Source organism: Mastigoproctus giganteus, chromosome 12, assembly GCF_048544385.1.
Source record: "Mastigoproctus giganteus isolate SK-2022 chromosome 12, ASM4854438v1, whole genome shotgun sequence".
Taxonomy (NCBI): Eukaryota; Metazoa; Arthropoda; class Arachnida; order Uropygi; family Thelyphonidae; genus Mastigoproctus; species Mastigoproctus giganteus.
Genome location: NC_143586.1, coordinates 120,369,024 through 120,389,856, shown reverse-complemented (window position 1 = coordinate 120,389,856; position 20,833 = coordinate 120,369,024). Strand labels below are relative to the sequence as shown.

Below are 20,833 nucleotides of genomic sequence, written 5' to 3'. Positions count from 1 at the left end.
TCTGAGAAGGCCTGCACCCCCACTGCATCTAGGTCCATTCTCAAGAACTCATCAAATACCAAGTTCCAGAGGAGTGGGCCCAATACAGACCCCTGTGGACATCCTCTGTGTACTGTTCTTGCGATATTTTTGTATGGAGTGTTTATCTCAATTTTTCTTTGAGAGAGATAGGTTTCTATGACTTTATAGAGGTTGATGGATACTTTAGCTTTCCTGAGTCTGCCCAAGACGCTCGGCCACGAGAGTGAGTCGAACGCCAAGGCAAAATCAATCGATATTACGAGGAAATATTTAACACATTCTTTGACCTTGTTAGTTAGGTTTCTGAGGGCTTCTGTTGTGGAGGATCCCGGTTTAAATCCAAACTGATTCCCAGCTAGGAGGCCAGCTGCTTCGTAGTGTTGGAGGATTCGTTTGTGCAGTAGCCTTTCAAATAATTTGCTACCTACTGAAAGAAGTGCGATGGGCCTGTAGGATTTTGGGCACTCTCATTTCTTAGTCGGACTCTTGATGTTGGCAATTTCCCTACCTCTAGGCATCTGTTGAACAGGGTCAATAGAAGTTGTGATGTATATTCTATTACTTTTTTAAGTATTTCGTGTTCTATCATGTCTAGGCAGGGACATTTTCTCCTTCTTATCCGGGCGGCAGCAGTACTGAGCTCCTCCGTGGTGAAGGGGGGGGGGGGCTCCATGATTTGTGTATTGTAGTTCAGGTTTTCTTGACAGAGATGATTTTGTTCCTATAGACTTGGGACCGCCGGTGCCTTGAATATAGCATTCAAGATGTTGCCCACCGATTGTTCCCAAGTTGTTGTCATTTGACCTTGTGGGGTTCGTATGGTAGTCACTACATCTCCCCTAGGGGGTTTGTTGGTAATAACCCCCTAGGGGAGTTAGACTGTTGTAGACTGTTCCCCAAGGGTCATCATTTCCAGTTGTTGTCACTAAGCGTTCCCAAGTTCGTTCCTTACTTTTCCGGATGCTGTCCGTGTATCGGTTTCTGGCTTCCCTATAATGTTGCCTGAGGGCTTCCACTTCGGCTTCTGGCCACGTCCTGCGCGCTCGTTGAAACTCCTTTCTTCTTTTGGTTACCACTTTGCGGAGGGCACTGATTTCCGGAGTCCACCAGGAGTTGGCTCCAGGTTTCGGGTTCTTCTTTTTGATAGCTTCGTTGCTTGTATCTGTGATTATTTTAGCTCTCTTATCTTGCAGTACGTTCAGGTCGGCTTGCGGGTCTAAACTTCCTGGATTGTGTTCCACCGCTTCATTCAGTAGGTTTCTGAAGAGCTCCCAGTTGGCACTGGTGATAGCGTATCTGTTCGTCATCTGCTTGGCTAGTGGTGTTCTTGTTAGGACTCTTGTTATCTTATCGGTTATGACCCGGTGGTCCACGAATCTTCGACCGTCCAATCAGTCACGAACCCAGCAAGATTTCGATCGTGGCCTCCCACAGGGTATTACAATCCTTTGGCAGATGATGTGGCTGGTTTAGAACAGTAAATTGGGAGCCCATGAGGAAGTCCTCCGGAAGTAGGCCGTTTCTGGTACCTCTTCTGTCTGGTGTAGTACTATGCCATGCTGGCGAACGACATTTGACATCCGCGCCGATGATAATTTTTTGGTTAGGCAGTGTATCCAAAAGTCGTAAGTAATTTATTGCAAAGGTTATTTCTTCTCCTGGTCGGCAGTATAGCGCCACCACGTAGAAGGCGCCCAGAGCTGTGATAAGATGTGCGCATTAATAGTATAGTGTGTTTAGTGTGTTTAGTGTGTTTAGGGTCTAACGGCACCAGGGGTTTCCCCCATCTCCGCGTAATATACATTGTGGTGTTATACAGAACACTGTAGAGGCCAGAGGTTTAAAAGTGTGTGGATATTGTGGCGTGTAATGTTTTGTACCGTTGTTCATCTGGTCTTTTAGCCGTTGGGTCTCAAATGAGGCCCACCGTTGCCCACACTATACCTCGTGGAGGCAAACCAGGTACACTAGAAATTTACTATTTACTCTGGCAGGTCCTGCCACCTAATTTCCTGAGATTTCTGTGGCTAGGACCTTAAAAAAAATGGAGGCGGGGGAGAAACGCTAGAAATTGGGTCAGGCCGAGACATAAGTTATACGGGTTAGAGTTCTTTTTTTTTTTTTTTTCTTTTTTTTTTAATTTTAGTGTGGGGCTTGTGTAGTTTTGGCAAGGGTCAAAAACTAATCGCAAGATAGCTAGAGAGGGAAGGCAGACTGAAGACTGGGGGGTGAAAGACAGAAATATGGGGTCAATAGTGAAGATAACCCCAAAAGTCGGCGGGGCAGGCCCATGCCTCACCAGGTGAAGATAGGGGATGGCAGGGGGGCTACAGAGTAACCATTCCCTGCCAAGGGAAGGGAAAGAAAGTGAACCAAGTGAGGGTACCCGGTTCAGATCGCCTAATGATGTTTCGGCAGCAAACTGCACAATGTCTTTGTCAGGTCTTCGTATGCCATTCCTGGGACATGTTGTCCCGTCCGTGTGATTGGTCAAGTCCAGATAATGACTCCAGTTTAAGCCAGTGGTCAGATCCAGGTTAAGTTAATGATTAGTTTTTCAGATTGTAGCTGTTAGGTTTTTGTTTGGTTGACACATCTAAGGATCTTTATTGTGGATGACGAGTGGTTAATTTGTGGGAAAATTCCAGCTAAGGTTGTGGGTATGTTCTTCTTCTAGTAAAAAGATCCTGCGCAAACTGCGTTAAGGCTTTATAGTTGTCCTCGCTCTCCAGGAGATATTGTTCTTGGTTTATTGGCGAGAAACGTATTCTAGTTATTAAGAGGCAGCGGAGGTCTTCGTATAGTTGGCAGTGGTGCATGAGGTGCTCCCACGTCTCTGGCTGTCCACAGTGGCAGAGAGGGGTGTCACTCAATCCGAAACTGGAGAGTTTTGCTCTTATTGCGCCGTGTCCCGTGAGCAGGTAAGATGTCAGCAGTCCCGGTGAAAACCAGTTTGGGCTTTTGGGAAACACTAGTTGATTATCCGGTATGAATCTTCGGGTGACTTCCCCTTTTGTCGAAGTCGTCCAGCGGGTTTGCCAGGCCTGCTGTAGGTGGGTGAGAAGGCGTTTTTTCTCAAGTTTAAGATCGTTTGCCGGATCAGTTGTGTAGTCTAGGCAGGTGATTGATTTTCCTTTGGATAGTTGATAAAGCAACCCACAGCGGACGATCTCCAGGTCCAGGGGGAGAGCGCCCAAGAGAACCTGGAGGGCCTGGGTGCTTACAGTACAGCAGGCTCTCGAGATTGTCAGTAGGACTGAACGCTGAATTGTCTCTAGCTTCCTTTTATTTACTGCTGTTACCGCCTTGTGGAACCAGATTCCTGCCTTATAGAAGAGGGCTAGGGTCCTCTTCTTAAGCCCCCAGTCGCGACGAGTGACTCTAGCTATTCGTGCGGAGTATTTTTTGATTTTGCTTCGGAGGTAAGCAAGATGGGGTGTGAATGACAGATTTTTATCCAGCAGAATACCAAGATATTTAAGTTCGGTGGAAAGCTTAATTGTTGTTTCCTGAATCTTTATCTGGGGAGGCCTTCTGATATTGAGAGAACCTTTAAGTAGGATGGAGCAGGTTTTTGTTGGGGATTCTTTAAATGATTTTGGGTGGCCCAGTCTTATAGGATATTTATAGCATGGTTTGCAGAGATCTCTGGTTGAGTTCTTGAGTCTGCCGCCAGCATTAGGATCAGGTCATCCGCATAGGCCTGTGAACTCACATTACCAAGGTCGAGGTTTAGAAAGCTGTCGAGCACCACGTTCCAGAGAAGTGGACCAAGTACTGAGCCTTGTGGGCATCCTCTATAGACTGGTCGTGTGACTGAACAGTACGGAGCACTGACGGGTACTGTTCTGTTTGCAAGATAGGTTTTTATACAATTGTACAAATTAGCTGGTAGTTTTGCTTTCCGGAGTCTGCCGAGGCCGCTTGGCCACCAGAGGGAGTCAAACGCCCCGGCAAAATCCACTGAAATGACAAGGAAGTATTTATGGCTGGTAGTGGTAGCTGCTTTGACAATATTCTCTAAGGCGTCCACCGTAGAGGAACCCCTTCTAAAGCCGTATTGGTTGTCAGAGTGAAGGCCAGCCTTGGAGTAATGAATTTGTATTCTATTGCTTAGAAGATGTTCTAGGAGTTTGCTTAGTATGGATAGAAGAGCGATGGGCCGGTATGACTCCGGAAGGTCTTGTGGTTTTGTCGGATTCTTGAGAATAAGCCTTAATTTTGCAGATCTCCATACTGCTGGGAAATGGCCTGCTTCAAGGCAATGGTTGAAGAGGTTTAGGATCTCATTTGGGATGGTTTCAACAGCCTTCTTTACGATCTCGGGCTCCAGCATATCTTCTCCTGGAGATTTCTTGTTTTTTTATTTTTGCTGCAGCGGTGTCCAGTTCTTCCTTGGTGAATCTGTCTTCCACTTGGGCCGTGGTGTATGTGCTGTTTTCCTCACATAGTAGTATTTGCTCTGGGGTGCTTGGTGGCATGTGTTGATGGAACATGGCGTCAAGGATGTTATTTATAGATTCGGACCATGTCTTTGTATACGTGCCTTGTGGCGTCTTGGTGGCTGGGATGACTTCTCCCCTGGGGAGTTTGTTTGTGATTACTCTGTAGACCACTCCCCAGGGAGCAGAATTTCCAACTGTGGAGACTAGGTGCTCCCAGGAGCGCTTCTTCCTTTGTTTAATCAGGGCTGTGTATTCATTTCTTGCTGTTCGGTACTGCTGCTTGAGATACTCTACTTCCGCTTCCGGCCATGTCCGTCTTGCGCGTTGAAATTTTTCCGCCGGGTGTAAACCTCCCGTCGCAGTTGTTGTAGCTCTGGGCACCACCAAGGTACGGCTCCAAGAGAAGGTTTCTTCCTTTTAATAGAGTTAATTGAGCTTTCAGTGACTAGACTTACAATTGCCTTTTGGTGCTGGTCTGCGTTCAGTCCAACTGTGCTAAGAGAGTAGGCAGCCATGATCAGTGAATCCTTAAATTCCTGCCAGTTTGCCTTGTCAATTGCAAATCTATGTAGAGTTTGTCTTATAATTGTTGTCGGCTTACTGATCGGTGCAGTTGGAAAGTTATTACACGGTGGTCCGAAGTGGTCCAGCTTTCTCTAACTGTCCAGGATGAAAGGTGTCGTGCAACGGATCTTGTGGCCAGGGTGATATCAATTGTGGCTTACCACATTGTACTAGAGAAGGTCGGTAGGTTATTTGGTTGGTTCAGAATTGAGAAAGAACTGTTTGAGAGATATTCTTCCAGTCTTTGTCCGTTGTTTGTGCCTCGTCTATCTTGAGTTTCACTGAACCACGCTGGCGACCTGCAGTTTACGTCGGCGGCAACGATGATTTTCGCATTTGGGAATTCCAGAGAGATGCTTTGTAAGTATCTAATAATCAGGAGAATATCCTCCCCCGGCCGAGAGTAGAGAGAAACTGCGTAAAATTCCCCCAAAGAGGTGATGATATGGTCACAGGCTGCCCAGGGAAGGCATTAATGTGGTATTTTGGTAACAGTGAGATCAGAGTTTCTGACCAGAATAGCCGCCCATGGAGTCTCCCCATCCACTTGAACGATCTTATAAGTCAACGGATACCCTCTGACTGCCTTACTATGCGAATATGGCTCTTGAAGAAAGAGGATATCGAGGTTCTCCTCATCTGCCTTTTTCCTCAACTGCTTTAGCTCACTGGGCATTAATTTGTGCAAATTTTACAGTGGTAGTATTAAATGGTTTAAGGTAAGCCCCCATAATCGAGCCTTAGTTGGCATGTGCTCTTAGCTTTTGTGTAGACAGGGCATTTATTGTCCCGGATGGAATGATCTGCCTGCATTTTCATTGATTTGCAGTTTGCGCAAGTGGGTGGGTCTTCTTTTTTAGTGCACGAGTTAAAGTCGTGGCCTCTCTCAGCACAGTGTCCACATGTGGGTTGAGCTTGGGTGCACGTGTGTGTCGTGTGTCCAAAACGACAACACTTGTAGCATTTGGGGACAGCCACATGCTCCTTGAAGCGGTTACTGCCCCAATTTATGAACACTATTTTGTTGACTTATTGTTCTCCAAGGTGCGGGGGAAAGCTCCACTACCCAGCTGGTAGAATTTCCCACTCTGGCATTTTTTTGGAATTTCGGGAAAACGAGATCATTTGGTTCAACATCGGGGTGGTCCTGCTGGAGGTTTCTTCTGTATAGTTCATCCTGGAGTGTTGCTGGGGTTAGGTCCTTTTCGGTATCATAAATTATTATGCTGGGCCCCTTTCTTTTCGGGGGTGCAGCCTGTAGGCCAAGTGTTTGTATTTTGGGGTTACTAATGATTTTGTTAGCTTCTTCTTTCGTTTCAATTATGACACCAATATTACGTGTCTTACGCACAGATTTAATTTTTGCCATTTTCAGGTCTTCTGCTAAATTTGCGACCACTATATTTTTTACTTCTTCACTTGTGTGATGATCTTCTGTGGAAGTAGGTCTAACAATTACCAGATGTGGTTTTTGTAGAAGAGTTTTCCTTTTGGTTGAGTTTCCTGTTTCAGTTGTTTGTTCAGCATTTCTGGGAATCCTCAGCGCGTCTGCATAGATAGGGGCGCGCTGTTGCATTTGATTATCCCTACCGTCAAGATATGCCTCGAGTTTAGCCACTGCTTTCTCGCGTTCGAGGTGCGTTGTAAGTAAAATGGTTTCCAACTTCGTCCATAGGGAAACTATGTCTGCACGCAGAGCTGTACTGACTCTGCTGTTGGTTGTCTTCATTAAAGTTTCTAGTGCAGTTCTCAGGTAGAGAACCTGCTCTAAAACGGGACCCTCAGGTAGAGTGGGATCCAGTGGTGTCTCTTCATCATCATTTTCTCCTTGCTGGGAACATCGGTCTTGGAGTTCCTTTCGTTCACTTTGGGATCTGGTTTCCATTTCTGATTTCGGAAATTATTTTTTATTACGCTTCTTGGTCGCTGGAGTAGGCCTGGAGGCCTCGGTATCACACCGTAGGCCTAGAGTTTGGATAGTTTCAGGAGTAAAGTCCTGGCATTCATCGATGATATTATAGTCTGCAGTGGACATGATTTTCGAAAAACGGAAAACAGGGGTTTCCAGATAATCGGGTCGCCGTTAGTATTCTCCTAAAAGTAGCAAAATGATGGTTGAAACAAGTCTCTATGATAAACAGGAACCGTGCATTGGACTGTAGCCTTCTGGTCACGTAGTGATTCACTAACATCAGCGGATTCAATAACTGATTGTAATGAGCATTTGCTATCAGAGTTTAAGCAGTAGCAAGTAGCGAACACGCTAAGCCTAATCTCTGTGTTTACGATGTAACAACCCGTGACATAACGTGTTAGCATACGGTCAGCAGAATGCTAAGCCTAATGAGACAAACTTTATAATATGTAAAGGAAATACCTGATAAAATAGACAAAAGTTGCACAGGAAGTTAGATAACATCCACCTCGCTATAGGTAAAGCCTTCTTTCAGTTTATAATGCAAACATTGCCTTAAAATAACAACTAGAGCATAAGCATCAATTTCTAAAGCATCAATCAGCAGCGCCGCATTAATAGTGAAAAATCAATTTACTCATTTACACAATATGGCTTTGTTTGTTTTAGGTTTTATTGGAGTATTAGCAACTGTAATGCGCCAAGACCAGGTCATAAAAAATACAAATAAAATTTTAGTGACCTAAACAATTTGGTAACATTTTCAGAGTATACAATGATACAAAATATAACAATAAAGGTATAACAGTAAAAAGGTGAATTTGAAATACGTGTACATAGGTTAATTGAATTTAAAAAACAAAAAACAGAAGACACGCAGTCATTATTTGATAAAATCTGACTGAGTATACAAGGCTCAGGATGACTAAAAGCGGTAAAATGTAATATGCGTTCGTGTCTATAACGTGGACCCAGAGTTAAAATATGACGAATGGTTAAAAACAAGCCAAATTTCTCACGCATAGGAGAGGCATCTGCCATCAACAGGGATGACTCCGTCCAATGACTGTCCTATGCAGAGGCGAGCTAGAACAACTTACTCTTTGCGATTTCTGCGCAGACTAGACCGCTAGAGCTTGTTTGTGACCTTCCCATGCCAAGATTGCTGCCATTGGGAGAGTAACGTAAGGTGTATCACCTGCCTGTATTCTGTATAGGGGACTAATAGGCAACGAGTGTTGTGGGGTTTTGGTGATCTGGCCGCAGCGTCTGCTAGTTCATTTCCCCTGGTCCCAATGTGGCTTGGAATCCAGAAGAAACGAATGTATGTTCAGATAGAGTAACGTCTACTGGATCCGGGTCAGGAATTGATGAGGATTATACCTCATCCTCGATAAAGCCCGCAGTATACTTGGAGAATCGGTATACACCATACACCTTTGGTGCTTCAGTTTTAATGTGGTCCAAGGCGAATTGTATAGCATACAAATCAGCTGCATTTGTCGTGAATCTTCTCAGATAATGTACTGTCTCGGAAGACTACGGCAGATCCCATGAATGATTCTGATTTCGAGCCATTCGTGAACACAGGCAAGAAATCAGAGTAAGAAGATCGGTGGAAAGCATAGAGTTGTAAGTAGACTCTATAATGTCCTCGCTTTTCCTGCATTATGGAGGGAGAAGTTGCATGGTGGAATGAGCATGCCAGGGTGGTACGGGTTGCCTCAGTAACATTGTCTACTGTAATATTCAGCTGTCTGAGCAGCTCTTGGTCACGAATACCAAAGAGATAGTTGGCAATCTGACGAGTGCTATATAGATTTTGCCATAGTGGCCCCAAAACGGATGTCCACGTGGGGTGGGATGGTCTAGCAGGGATTTCATTTTAAAGGTATATTTTAGTGACAATTGCTTTCGTCCCAGGGTCAGTGGCCATTCGCCTGCTTCGATATATAAACTCTGGACAGTAGAAGTTCTAAATGCGCCAGTAGCAATAAGGATGGTTTGATGGTGAATTTGGGTCTAGCCACCGTAGTACGCTGTTTCTAGCCGATGCGTACACTTGGGACCCATAGTCTAATTTAAATCGGACAAGTGTACGATAAAGGCGGAGTAAAGTGCAGAGGTCTGCACTCCATTTATTGGAAGAGATAGCACGTAGGATGTTCAATACCCTCGTGAACTTTGTCTGCAGTTGATGGATATATGATAAAAATGTCAATTTCTTATCGAATATGAGCCCGAAGAATTTCGTCTCGGGTGCTACTGGAATGATGTTTTGTCCGAGCTTGAGTTCTGGTTCATGATGAAGGTTCCGTTTGCGACAAAAATGTACGCAAATGGTCTTCTGAGGTCAGAATCTGAAACCATTGGCCATTGCCAACAGTTAGCGTGGTCAATGGCGTACTGAAATTGCCTTTCGATAATCCTCATGTTGCAGGACTTTTTTTTTTTTTTTTTTTTATGTAAACCCCAAACACGAGACACATTAGAACCTATAGTACTTAGTACCGTGCTTGGGTTGGAGGTTGACAAGATGAAAGAAGATATTTGTTGACATTGGACTTGAACTTCTGTAGACTGTAATTTTCAGGAAACACATACGAAGGAAAGTTGTTCCAGAAAACGGCAGTTGAATGAATAAATGAGGAAGATGAAAAGTTTATTCTGTGAGTTTGACGTTGGACAGTAAATGTGTGTTGGCTGGTGGCTGCACTTGTTCGGACTGTTTTGAAAGAGAGAGCAGGAATTATAGAAGCCAATTCAGAAGAACAGTGCCCATGGAAATATCTGTAGAAAAGGCATGCAGCAGAAAGAGTACGTCTATGAGAGAGCGAGTGGAGAGACTCTGTTAGAGATGGATTGCATCATTAATTAATCTAATTGCCCTCTTCTGAATGGAATCAAGAAGCTTGAGAGAGAGGAGGTTTTGGGGGCACCACCCCAGATGTGGGAACAATATTCCATGGTAGGGCGGATTTTCGATGTGTACAGAGTGAACAGCTGTTTGGAAGAAAAGTAATGCCGAGAGCGAAAGAGAAAACCAAGTTTTTTAGATGCAGAGGAAGCAATATTTGTAATGTGCTTGTGCCAAAAGAGATTAGAAGTCAGGGTAATCCCCAAAAGAGATATATTATTTTGCCTAGAAATCGGAGTATCACCAAAGATAAGCACAGGAGCAGAAGAATCATTTTGGCGAGATATAAGACAAGACTGAGTTTTAGAAGGATTGAAATCAACAAAGTTGTTTTTGCCCCACTGGAGAATTACCTGAAGATCCGCATTTAAGGAATTGGTAACAGATTTTCGAAAAGTTAAAGATGATTGAGCAGGGCAAGATTTCTCAAAATGGAAAGTGGAATGCAATGTGCTATCATCGGCAAAACTATGGATAGGATTTCCAGTCAATGGAAGAAGAGGAAAATAGTGGGGGAAACCGGCATTAGTGGAGAAGTTAGAAGAAAGAGAGCCATCTACCATCATCCTCAGTGAACGATCAGAGAGAAAACTGGATAACCAATTACATAAAACAGATGGGAAACCATAAGATGAAAGTTTGTTTAGAAGACCTTTATGCCAAATACGATCGAAAGCCTTTGAGATATCAAGAGCAACTACTTGTGTGTCACCGAACCTTTCCATTGAATTAGACCATAAATGGGTTACATAAGCCAGAATATCACCAGTGATCGACATTCACGGAATCCGTACTGGCGATCGTTGATCAGACGGAAGGTTTCTAGGTAGTTTAAGAGTTGGCGGTTAATGGATTTCTCCATTACTTTAGAAAGAGTAGAAGTAATTGCAATGGGACGATAATTGAATGGGAGGGATTTGTCACCCTTTTTAGAAACTGGCTGGATATGAGCAAATTTCCAAGCAGAAGGAAAAACACCTTTGGAATAAGAAAGTGAAAAAAGGCGTCAAAGAATAGGAGTAAGTTCAGGAGCACAGGTTTTGAGAACAAGTGGAGAAATACCATCGGGAACTGGAGCTTTCTTGGTATCACGATTCGTCAAAATCCTTCAGACATCCCTTTGACGGAAGACCACAGGAAGCATTGAATGGAGCGTGTTGAGAATGGAGAGAGCTGTTTTACCAAGATCATTCATACATGAGTTGGAAGAAAAATGGGATGATGGCAGGTCAACTTTATCTTTGGCTGAAGTGACAACAGAACCACCTGGTTTGGACAGCGGTGGGAGCAGAGAAGTGCAAAAGTTGCGGCCAATAGCTTTGGCAAGAGACCAGAATGATCGGTTACAATTAGGGCAAGAAGTAAGTTTTCTACTCTTAGCCTGTTCAAACTCTAGTTTGGACTGATTAATAACTGCTTTACGATTGTTGCGAGCTTTGGTGTAGGCAGAAAATGAAAATGAAGAATTAGAAACAACGCAATTACGATATGCAACGTTCTTCTCTTGAACAGCCTTAGTACATTTATTGGAAAACCGAGGTTTAGAGAAAGGACGAGATTTTAAAGAGGAGTGTAGGATAGAGGATTCCATTCCTGCAAGAATAATTTCACTGACACGATCTGAGCAAATGTTGACATCAGAAGTTTTGAAACTGTAATCGGACCAAGGAAAAGAAGAAAAGTAATCTCGCAGGTCATCCCATTTTGCATTCTTCTAATGCCAAACAACACGAGGTTGGGAATTTCCATGTGATAAAGGTTCCATTGGCGAAGAGACAATCACCAGGTTGTGATCTGAAGTGCCTAAAGGACCTCTCACTTCGACCTTGTACTTAGAAGGGTTATTTGTGAGAAAAAGTTCAAGCGTGTTGGCTGTATGATTAGGATTTCCGGTATTCTTGTAGCTAAATGAACAATCTGTGAAAGGTCATTAGTAATTGCAAAAGCCTCAGCATCTCAACCAGCTGGGTCGGTGTGACTAGAAAACGGAAGCCAGCTGGAGTTGTGAACATTAAAATCACCAAGGAAAATTACCTCACTGTTAGGAAAGTTGGACTGGAGAAAGTCAAGTTGCAAAGAGAGGAAGTCAAAGAGCTCCAAGTGATTAATGGAGCTGGGAGAGCGGTAGAGACAACAGATGAATTTGACACAATGAGGTAGAGAGATTTTAAGCCAGAGAAGATCGAAGAGAGGAGATTCCAAATTACCAAGTCTCTGCCAGGGAATATCAGAACGGACATATGCACAAAACCACCTTTGAAGCGAAAGGAATCAATAAGCGAATAATTTGGGCATCTGAGATGAGCAGTAGTTGAATCAACCGATAACTGAGATCCTGTCAGCAAAAATACATGGGGTTTGCCAGACTGCAAGTGGAAATGGACATCGTTGAGATTAGAATTGAGACCACGTATATTTGTGAAAAAATTAGAAAGTGTTTGTGAGGTTTAGACTTTTCATAGATAAGCTTGCTCTATTAGTTTGACAATTCATGGTGTATCCAACAGTAAGAAAAAGTGGGTGGGACATGCTGTATGAAGTAATGAAATTTTTGGATATGGCGTACACATGGTAAGAATATACCCAGATCCTTGACATTGTCGAGCCCACGTAATGTCCCCCGCACTCGCACTACTCGGACTTCCTCCAGTCACTATCTGGCAGAGTGGAGGTAGCAAGATTATACACTAGCTGATCCGTAAGCCTCCTAGAGAGTTGTTGTTTTTGGTTTTTAGGACCATTAGCAACTAAGGCCATATTGCTCCGGGAATATACAGTGGTCATTCCCTGACCTTTCCGCATCCTCTGTAATTTGTGGTGACGGGCTCGAACCCCGGTCTAATCAAGAAGCGTGTGCTACGCACTGCAGCTCCTTCCCACCTGTCTGGAGGCGCCTCTCCTATAGAGTTACCAATAGGTTCGTTCCGGTGTACTAACTAGCTGCCGGCCTGCGAACACCGTTTTAGAGCTGTACCCTCGAAATATAAGAAATAATGGAATGCAAAAAGATGCTAAAGTCATCAACACAGAGAGCACTATTTACGGTTGGAGGAAGTTTTTCAGTAATAGAATTAACTTTGATAGCAAAAGGCGTTGCACTCAGTACTGATCCTTGGGGAACTCCCTTCTCTTGGCGAAATGGCCGAGAGAGAGAGAGAGGTAGAGAAAATTGTGCACAAACTTGGAACGACTGGCTTTTGAGGAAATTTTTAATAAAGATGCCAATGTGTCCCCAAGACCAAAATTATACATGTCTTTGAAAATTCCGTATCTCCAAGTCGTCTCATACGCTTTTCCTTATCAAAGAAAACCTATACTTTATGCTCACGTTTCAGGAAAGCATCATGGATCAGTGCCCCTTTGTACGCCTCACCCATCACGGAGCCCAAAGTGAAGCCCACTACCCAGCAAGGATTAAATGAATGCTGGGGAGTGGAACGACAGGGCTACCGAAGCACCATACCCGCACCTCCGCCAGCCTTGGATCCTGTCCCTCGGACCATAGGAGTAGGGGCATTGACACGGCTGACCCACTAGCCAACTGATCCTAGCCGGGCCTTCCAGAACCACCCGTCTTGTCGAAGCAGAGGCCATAGAGGCGTGTTGAATCTGCGCCTCCTGAAACACCACCTTTCCGAATTTCCACGGAGCGCAGCGCAGCGCACGGCAAACACGCCGGGTTACTATGATAGCAGCCTGGAACCTAAGCGTGGGCGTTGAATCCCAGTGATGTTAATATGGATGCTCAGCAGCGTCACTGGGAGGTCCCTCACCATGTACAGGCGCCCATGTCAAGGGGCATATATAGCAATAATGATGATTATAAAATAAGCACCTAGTTTTAGAGTTTACACCCTATCCTCCAGAAATTACATGCCAGAGATGTAACGTGTAAATATTATTAACTGTATAAGTACTATAAGAATATTGACTACCTTGTAGCAGCAGAGGACAGCGTTAGCTGAATAATTTTGATCTTTTCAAAGAATGTATACAGTGTAAATTATATATTATACTTCCTATGTAATATCGAAGAGTAGTCTGCATTAAATAATATAATACAATTATCTGAATTCAGAGGTTAGGCTGTAGAGTGAAATAAATAAGTATTGAATTCCTGTAGCACGAGTCTATGTCAATATTTATTCAATTTAGTGATTGACAGAAGGAGTGAGGTCAGAGAAAAAAAGAAATCAACATCAAATAATCTTGATGATAAAAGCATTAAGCATATTTAGAGCAACAACTCAATGATATTTGAAAAAGAAAATTCTTTATAGTATATTTTAAGTACCAGAGTGGGTGACTGTAATGTAATTAAAGAAGTCCAGTGAATTTAAACAGTTAAATCAAAACAATATTTATGATAAAAGGATTTTAACATAGCTTCACGTTTTACTAGTAGCCGGACTTACTTCTGTTTTCTACATTTGGTTTACAAAATGATGTTCGTGATATATTATATATTATACAGTTGTAATTAAACTGAACAGATAAGTTTAGAGAATGTAAACCTACACAAGTTTTATTAAGTGTTCTATAAAGTTATAACCTTAGCAATTAACTGATAAGACGACTTTTAATTTAATCGCAGAAAAAGAAATATTAATTAAAAAAAAATAGAATGCCCTGTTTTTCTTGTTAATGCATTGCGTGTATTAACAAGAAAAAGTCGAATAGATACCACATTTTCAAGTGTCCCTGGAAAGTTAGTCCTTTGAAAGCTTTTAAGATCAGTCATAACTCCCCCCCCTTCCTCCACAGAAATCGAATCGATTCATATAAATGAAAGTATATTTCACATGTTACTCTAGAACTAAAACTTGAACTGAGGCCAAATTTTCAACTTGCATTCTGATGGTCGTTGGGAAAATTTCAGATCCAGTTAGGATTTTACTACCCTCGTTCTCCACCCCCCCCCCACTCCGCACAAAATTGGACATAAATGAAAGTATGTTTTCTCATTAAACTACAAGAAAAATGCAGATTGCTGCCAAATTTTCAACATATATTCTGTTGCTCCTCGGAATTGCTTTAAGTTGAATTCCGATTTCATGGCATCACCTACAGAAATAACTATAAATTTGGAACAGGAGCTCTGATCCATTTCAAAATTAAAATGCTTACTTAGAATATTTTAGGATTAGTTTTAACTACTTATTACTATTTGCTGCCCCCCAGAAAATTAACTAACATGTGACACTATTGTGAAATACCTACCATCATAGTTCAAAATGGGACTCCATAACTGTGCACGGTCACCAGGCTTTTGAGGAAAAGAAGAATCGATGTAAGCATAACCACCTAATAAATATAAAAGTGGAATACGACGGATTCCATATGTTAAATTTTATGTCAAATTTCTTATTAAGATATAACAGCAATACTTGTATATTATATATTTTATTAATAATATTATTAATCACTAATAATTAATCATCAATTATTAATCATTGTGTAAATTTAGGACAGCACCAATCACCAATTTGACTTTTCGCCCACCCACCAGAAACGCAGTTCTCTTCAAGAAAATTGTGTCTACGATGTCTTCACCATTAATGGCATGTTATATAAAATAAGGGTAAAGGAAAATATAATACCATTAAAGAAATGTTTTGGAATTGCTTATTTGGGATTTACTTAAAGATATAACTACCATCAGGGGAAGGAAGGGTTTTTGCTTTCGTAAAGGTGCTAACAGTAGTCTCACAGAGTTGCAGTGGGATGAACTCATGTGTTACCAATGGTGAATTCTAAATGGGAAGCCTTCAGGGACTTAATCGTGGAGGGTACGAGACTTTTCATACCAACTAAGAAATGCTGTTCAAGGTTAATGCGCCTCCTGAAAGAGTGCTTTACTTCTGTGAACTCTAGAAGAAAAGGGATGAATCAGATTGGTCCACTATTGATGATCATGCTCAGGTAGCTGATAAACTGAATGAGTATTTTGCATCTACATTTACACATTATTAAAAGATGGGAATGACAGAAGTTTATCAAACTCTAACAGGGAGCTACGTGATTTTGTAATAACTGAGCGCAAAGTGGAGGAAAAATTGTTGAAGTTAAACATAAGGAAGGTACCTGGGGTGGATGAGATTTATCCAGTTATATTAAAGGAGGCAGCAAAGGAAGTAAGCAAACCATTAACCATAATTATTAAAGCTTCCTTGGATTCAGGTGCGGTCCCCATGGACTGAAGATGTGCAAATGTGTCCCCTGTTCACAAAGGGGGTTCAAAAGTTACACGGGAAATTACAGACCTGTTAGTCTAACTTCTGTTCCAGGGAAAATAATGAAGTCACTGGTTAAAGAAGCGATGCAGAATTATCTATACAAAACTGCAGTTATAGTTCAGACACAGCATGGATTTGTTCAGGGGAAGTCTTGTCTGACAAATCTTATTGGTTACTATGATGTAGTCACAAAGGAAATCAATATGGCATTAAGGGCAAGTTGCTACAATGGATAAAAGGATGGTTGAGTGGGAGAAGACAGAGAGTGGTTATCAGTGGACACTGCTATTCACGAATTAATGTTATTAGTGGAGTCCACCAGGGTTCGGTGTTGGGCCCATTGTTGTTTTCTGTATTTATCAATGATATTGATGAAGGTATATCCGGGTTAATGTCCAAGTTTGCAGACAATACGAAGGGTGACAGTGTTGTTAATAACAGTAAGGACGGTACACTACTGCAACAGGATCTAGAAAAGTTGAGCAGATGGGCTGAGAGGTGGCAACTGAAGTTTAACATTGACAAATGTAAAGTAGTGCATATGGGTAGCAGTAAACCCAGAGTAACGTATCAACTGGGTGGTACTACACTCAGAGTAGTGGAGAATGAAAAGGACCTGGGGGTAACTGTACACTCAGATATGAAGTTTTCTGAGCAGTTCAAAAAGTCTGCAAAAGTAGCTCATGTTGTCTTGCCAATGATATACAGGAATTTTGCTAGCAAGGATAAGGGCCCTTTGTATTTTGGTTTTTTTTTAGGAGCATTAACAACTAAGGCCATATTGCTCTGGGAATATGCGGTGGTCATTCCCTGACCTTTCCGCATCCTCCATATTTGGTGGTGACGGGCTCGAACCCTGGTCTAATCAAGAAGCGTGTGCTACGCACTGCTGCTCCTTCCCACCTGGCTACGGAGGCGCCCGGCCCCTTGTATAAGGCAATGGTTAGGCCCCACCTTCAATATTGTAAACAGGCCTAATTTTAGGAAAGATGTAGAGCTGCTGGAACGAGTACAGAGAAGGGCAACGATATTGGCGAGTGGAAAAAAGGGTTGGTGTTACCCAGAAAGGCTTAAGTCCTGTAAATTGCAGCTTCTGGAGACTAGGCACCTGGGAGATCTAATTGAGGTGTACAAAGACTTGAATGGATTGAGCAAGCTCAATGCTAATGGGATTCTTCCTCTTGCTCAGATTGCTCACCTGAGGAGGCATAAATTCAAATTGAGGAAAGCCAATTGTAGAGTAAATGTGCGGAAATTCGCATTTAGCCAGCGGGTGGTTGATAGCTGGAACAAAGTTCTATCTGTTGTAGTGAAGGTCAGCAACTTAAATAAGTTCAAGGCAGCACTAGACAAACATTTGGAGTGAATGGATGGGTGAAATGGGAAGGGAGTTTTTTTTTTTTTTTTTGGCTGATGCTATATAAGCTTGTTTTCTTGCATATGGGCCCTACTAATGCTAATGCTAAGATACCGGGGGAAATGGAGTCGAAATTTGTTGGCAGACTACTGTTGAAATCTCGTACCGGAGACACTAATGGACGATTATGCAAAGCAAAAAAAAAAAAAAAAAAAAAAAAAAAGAGAAAAATAAGTGTTTTGATATGAGATAAACATTTTTCTAGATAGAATAAGGTAAATAGACCCATTGATCAATATTTATTACTGTGTGGAACATTTCCTTAAAACACATTAAATAATTTTACCAAAAACTGAGCTTTGACTTTAATCCCTTCTCCCTTAAAATTGGTGGGTGTTACAGCAATGTGGTTGCCATATTTGAATTGAGCATTGTCAAATCTTCAAGAATCACTCTGAATTTTGACAGGAAGCGAAAAAACAATTTATATAACATACTTATTTTCAACAATCATGTTTTATCACAGTCATTTAAACTGTGTAATAATTCATGTTAATAGTTTTAGTAATATATTAAAACAAAGTTACCTGTCCTTCTTCCAATGATGCTACTTCCGTGATCTCTCTCAGGACCTGTCAAAGAATTTTGACTACCTCTGCCCATATTCCAATCAAATTCGTCAGTACCATTGGCATTGGTCCAATTACAAAAATCCTGATCAAATGTGCAATCACCTATTTGAAAAAACAAAACGTTGTTGGTATATTGCTATACCGCTTTCTGTTATTCATTTAATCTTACAAAATCAATGCAATTACAATTAAAATACAAAAACAAATTACAAATACAAATGGGTTTACCTGAACACGGTCCGTCTGTAATTTCAACATCGTCCAAAGCGACATATCCTCTTCTGCTGAGTTGTGTTATCTGAGGAAAAGCTTCAAATATCAACTGTTAAAATAAAGAGACAAGTTAGCAAAGCTAATTCCTGTGCTAATTGAGATTGTGTCAATTTTTTTCTAATGTAAGGGAAATGTGTCAAGAATACATAAACAGTTAATGATAAATACTGTTATTAATTAATAATGATAACGCTTTTCAATAATTCTAATACCTTATCACCGTTATAAACAACAAAGCCATTTTACACTGTTGCATAAATTCAACAGTGGTCATTAATGTTCATTACGGTCTTGAAACAACTACGTACACGTGCGCAAATTTAAGCCAATTGGTTTGTGATTGAATATTGATTTTGTAAGTGTACTGATTTTTGCCCCCAAAGCCCAATATGAAACTGATATCAAACCCAGAATTCATAGCTTTGCACCAACTTCAACCTCTTAAAAGAATTAAAAGATTAAAAGGCAGAGCCTTGCTGCTCTGCCTTTTAATCAAGAGCATAAACATAAGAATTATAGTCACATTTATTGAAAATGCCTAAAAAGTTGTGCACTGTTTACAGTGACTTGGTTTCCAATAAAGTAATTTCATACATAACGAAATAGAATTAAAATGTGACATCAGTTATAATGAAAATTGGTGAGACAACCAGCAGAAGTTCTGCTTGATGACAAAGTACCACGAGTAATTTAACTTACAGGTCTTAACAGTTAAGAGGCATTCGGGTCATGTATTACTTTCCCGCTGAAGACGTTGTGAGGAGGAAATGATTGGATTTCTTTGCTAATTTAAACACACAACAACCTAGGATTCCTCCATGAAAATTTTGTTGACCTTATGTCAGTATTGCCACTTTCAGAGGTTTTGTAAAGAATATCCTACGAGGCGAGAATAAATTTCTACCTTCCATTTCTATGAACATATTTTCAAGAGAAAACTGTCTTTGTCATATTAGATAGAAAAAGTTCTAGAAGCTTGTTTGCACTGCCCAGAGAATTTCATAACAGACTGTATAATCACAACTAGTTCTTTTTTCTTTATCAATTGCCTTGAGTTCGATGCCATCCAAATGGTATTCTATTCTGGGATTACTACTTGCATTTGTCACTGAAAACCTCAATTGCCAGTTTCTAGCTCATCTGCTTAAGTTCTCTAGATCCTCTTGAAGCAACCTTCACTAATTACTATTATTAACCGCTGTGCTCACTACAATACAATTCTAACGCATATTTTGCTATGCCATATTTTGATTATATCCTTTTTTTTCCCATATATAATTTGTTGTCTGTACATTTCTTGAATCATGCAATTGAGGGCTAATTGTGTTAATACCACTGGCCTATTTTTGGCCATAGAGGTATTGCCACATTGGATTATTTGGCAGGCTTCTTACCTTTACAGCATAGTTCAGCGATAAGATTTCTGCGCGAAAAGTGAGCGAGGGCTTCAAAACTTCCGTTCAAAAATCTGAGCTGACGATGTGTGATAAGCTGATGAGTGTAATGAGCAATTCATATGCCATTATGATGAATTGAGTCAAGCTATTTCAAGATATTCATAAACAAGAGCACCGTGCCCTCGTGGGTATGGTGGTAGTTTCAAATAATTCCCTAAGAAATGACCAATATGCAGATCACTGGCAAACGTTCACTACATAGAGAACTATCTGAAACGTTCTGGTTAATAAGAGGGTACAAGATCGGTGAGCGTATGGAAAGATCAATTGTTCCAGTCAGGAAGGGTATAGTCCAATATTGAGCAGTGCGAGATTTTGTTTGTCCAGAAGTCTTTTATCAGTTAGTCCCATCTATCAAGACGATTCGAACCGCACAGTGGAAGATGCCCATTAAAATACAGAAAAAGATGTAAGTAGCTGATTTACCAAATCATCCAGGTCAGAAAAAAATTATATGTATGATATGGCGAGAGATATATTGAGACAACTGTTAATGTGATGCCAAATGTAACAGGTGCCGCAATTTCTTTCAAAAGTGTTCGTAGAGGAATATACCTGAAGGGGATGTTCTCGTTAATGAGTATTATTACACCTCCATGGACACGTTGGAGGAACTTCTATCTTTTCGGTGCATAATATAATGCTTAATCGACAGTGACATTGAGGAGCGAGATTCATTTCCTGTAGACAGAGGCATATTAGATTATCTTGTCCAAGAAGAACTCAGATATTATCCAGATTTCTCTGAAAGCCGCGACAGTTTCATTGGATTATTGTATTCATTATTTATATTTATTACAGCTTACACCAGAAAACCGAGAACCTGATTTGATTTTGCCTCTCAGTTCTTGCTTTATTTTTCTGAATACTGGCCGAGGGGGGTATCTACATCATCTGCATGCATTTCAAGGATTGCATCTTCCTATTTGGTTGTCAATATCGTATCAGGGCGTCAATCGGATTGTTTCTTCTGGCATTTGTACTGCTAGGTTAATGACTGCAGGAAATGAAATTGG

General features: G+C 41.4%; 1 protein-coding gene across 1 annotated transcript in view; it reads right to left on the bottom strand.

Annotated features, from left to right (window-relative positions):
* The window catches only part of LOC150077367 (MAM and LDL-receptor class A domain-containing protein 1-like), an 87,687-nt gene that overhangs the window by 48,590 nt on the left and 18,264 nt on the right, over window positions 1-20,833 (bottom strand). Inside the window, exons 5-7 of the mRNA XM_090385872.1 lie at window positions 18,316-18,409; window positions 18,043-18,189; window positions 15,083-15,166 (exon numbers count right to left, since the gene is read on the bottom strand). Coding sequence (XP_090241998.1) covers window positions 15,083-15,166; window positions 18,043-18,189; window positions 18,316-18,409 — 325 coding nt within the window. The remainder of the gene's footprint in view (window positions 1-15,082; window positions 15,167-18,042; window positions 18,190-18,315; window positions 18,410-20,833) is intronic.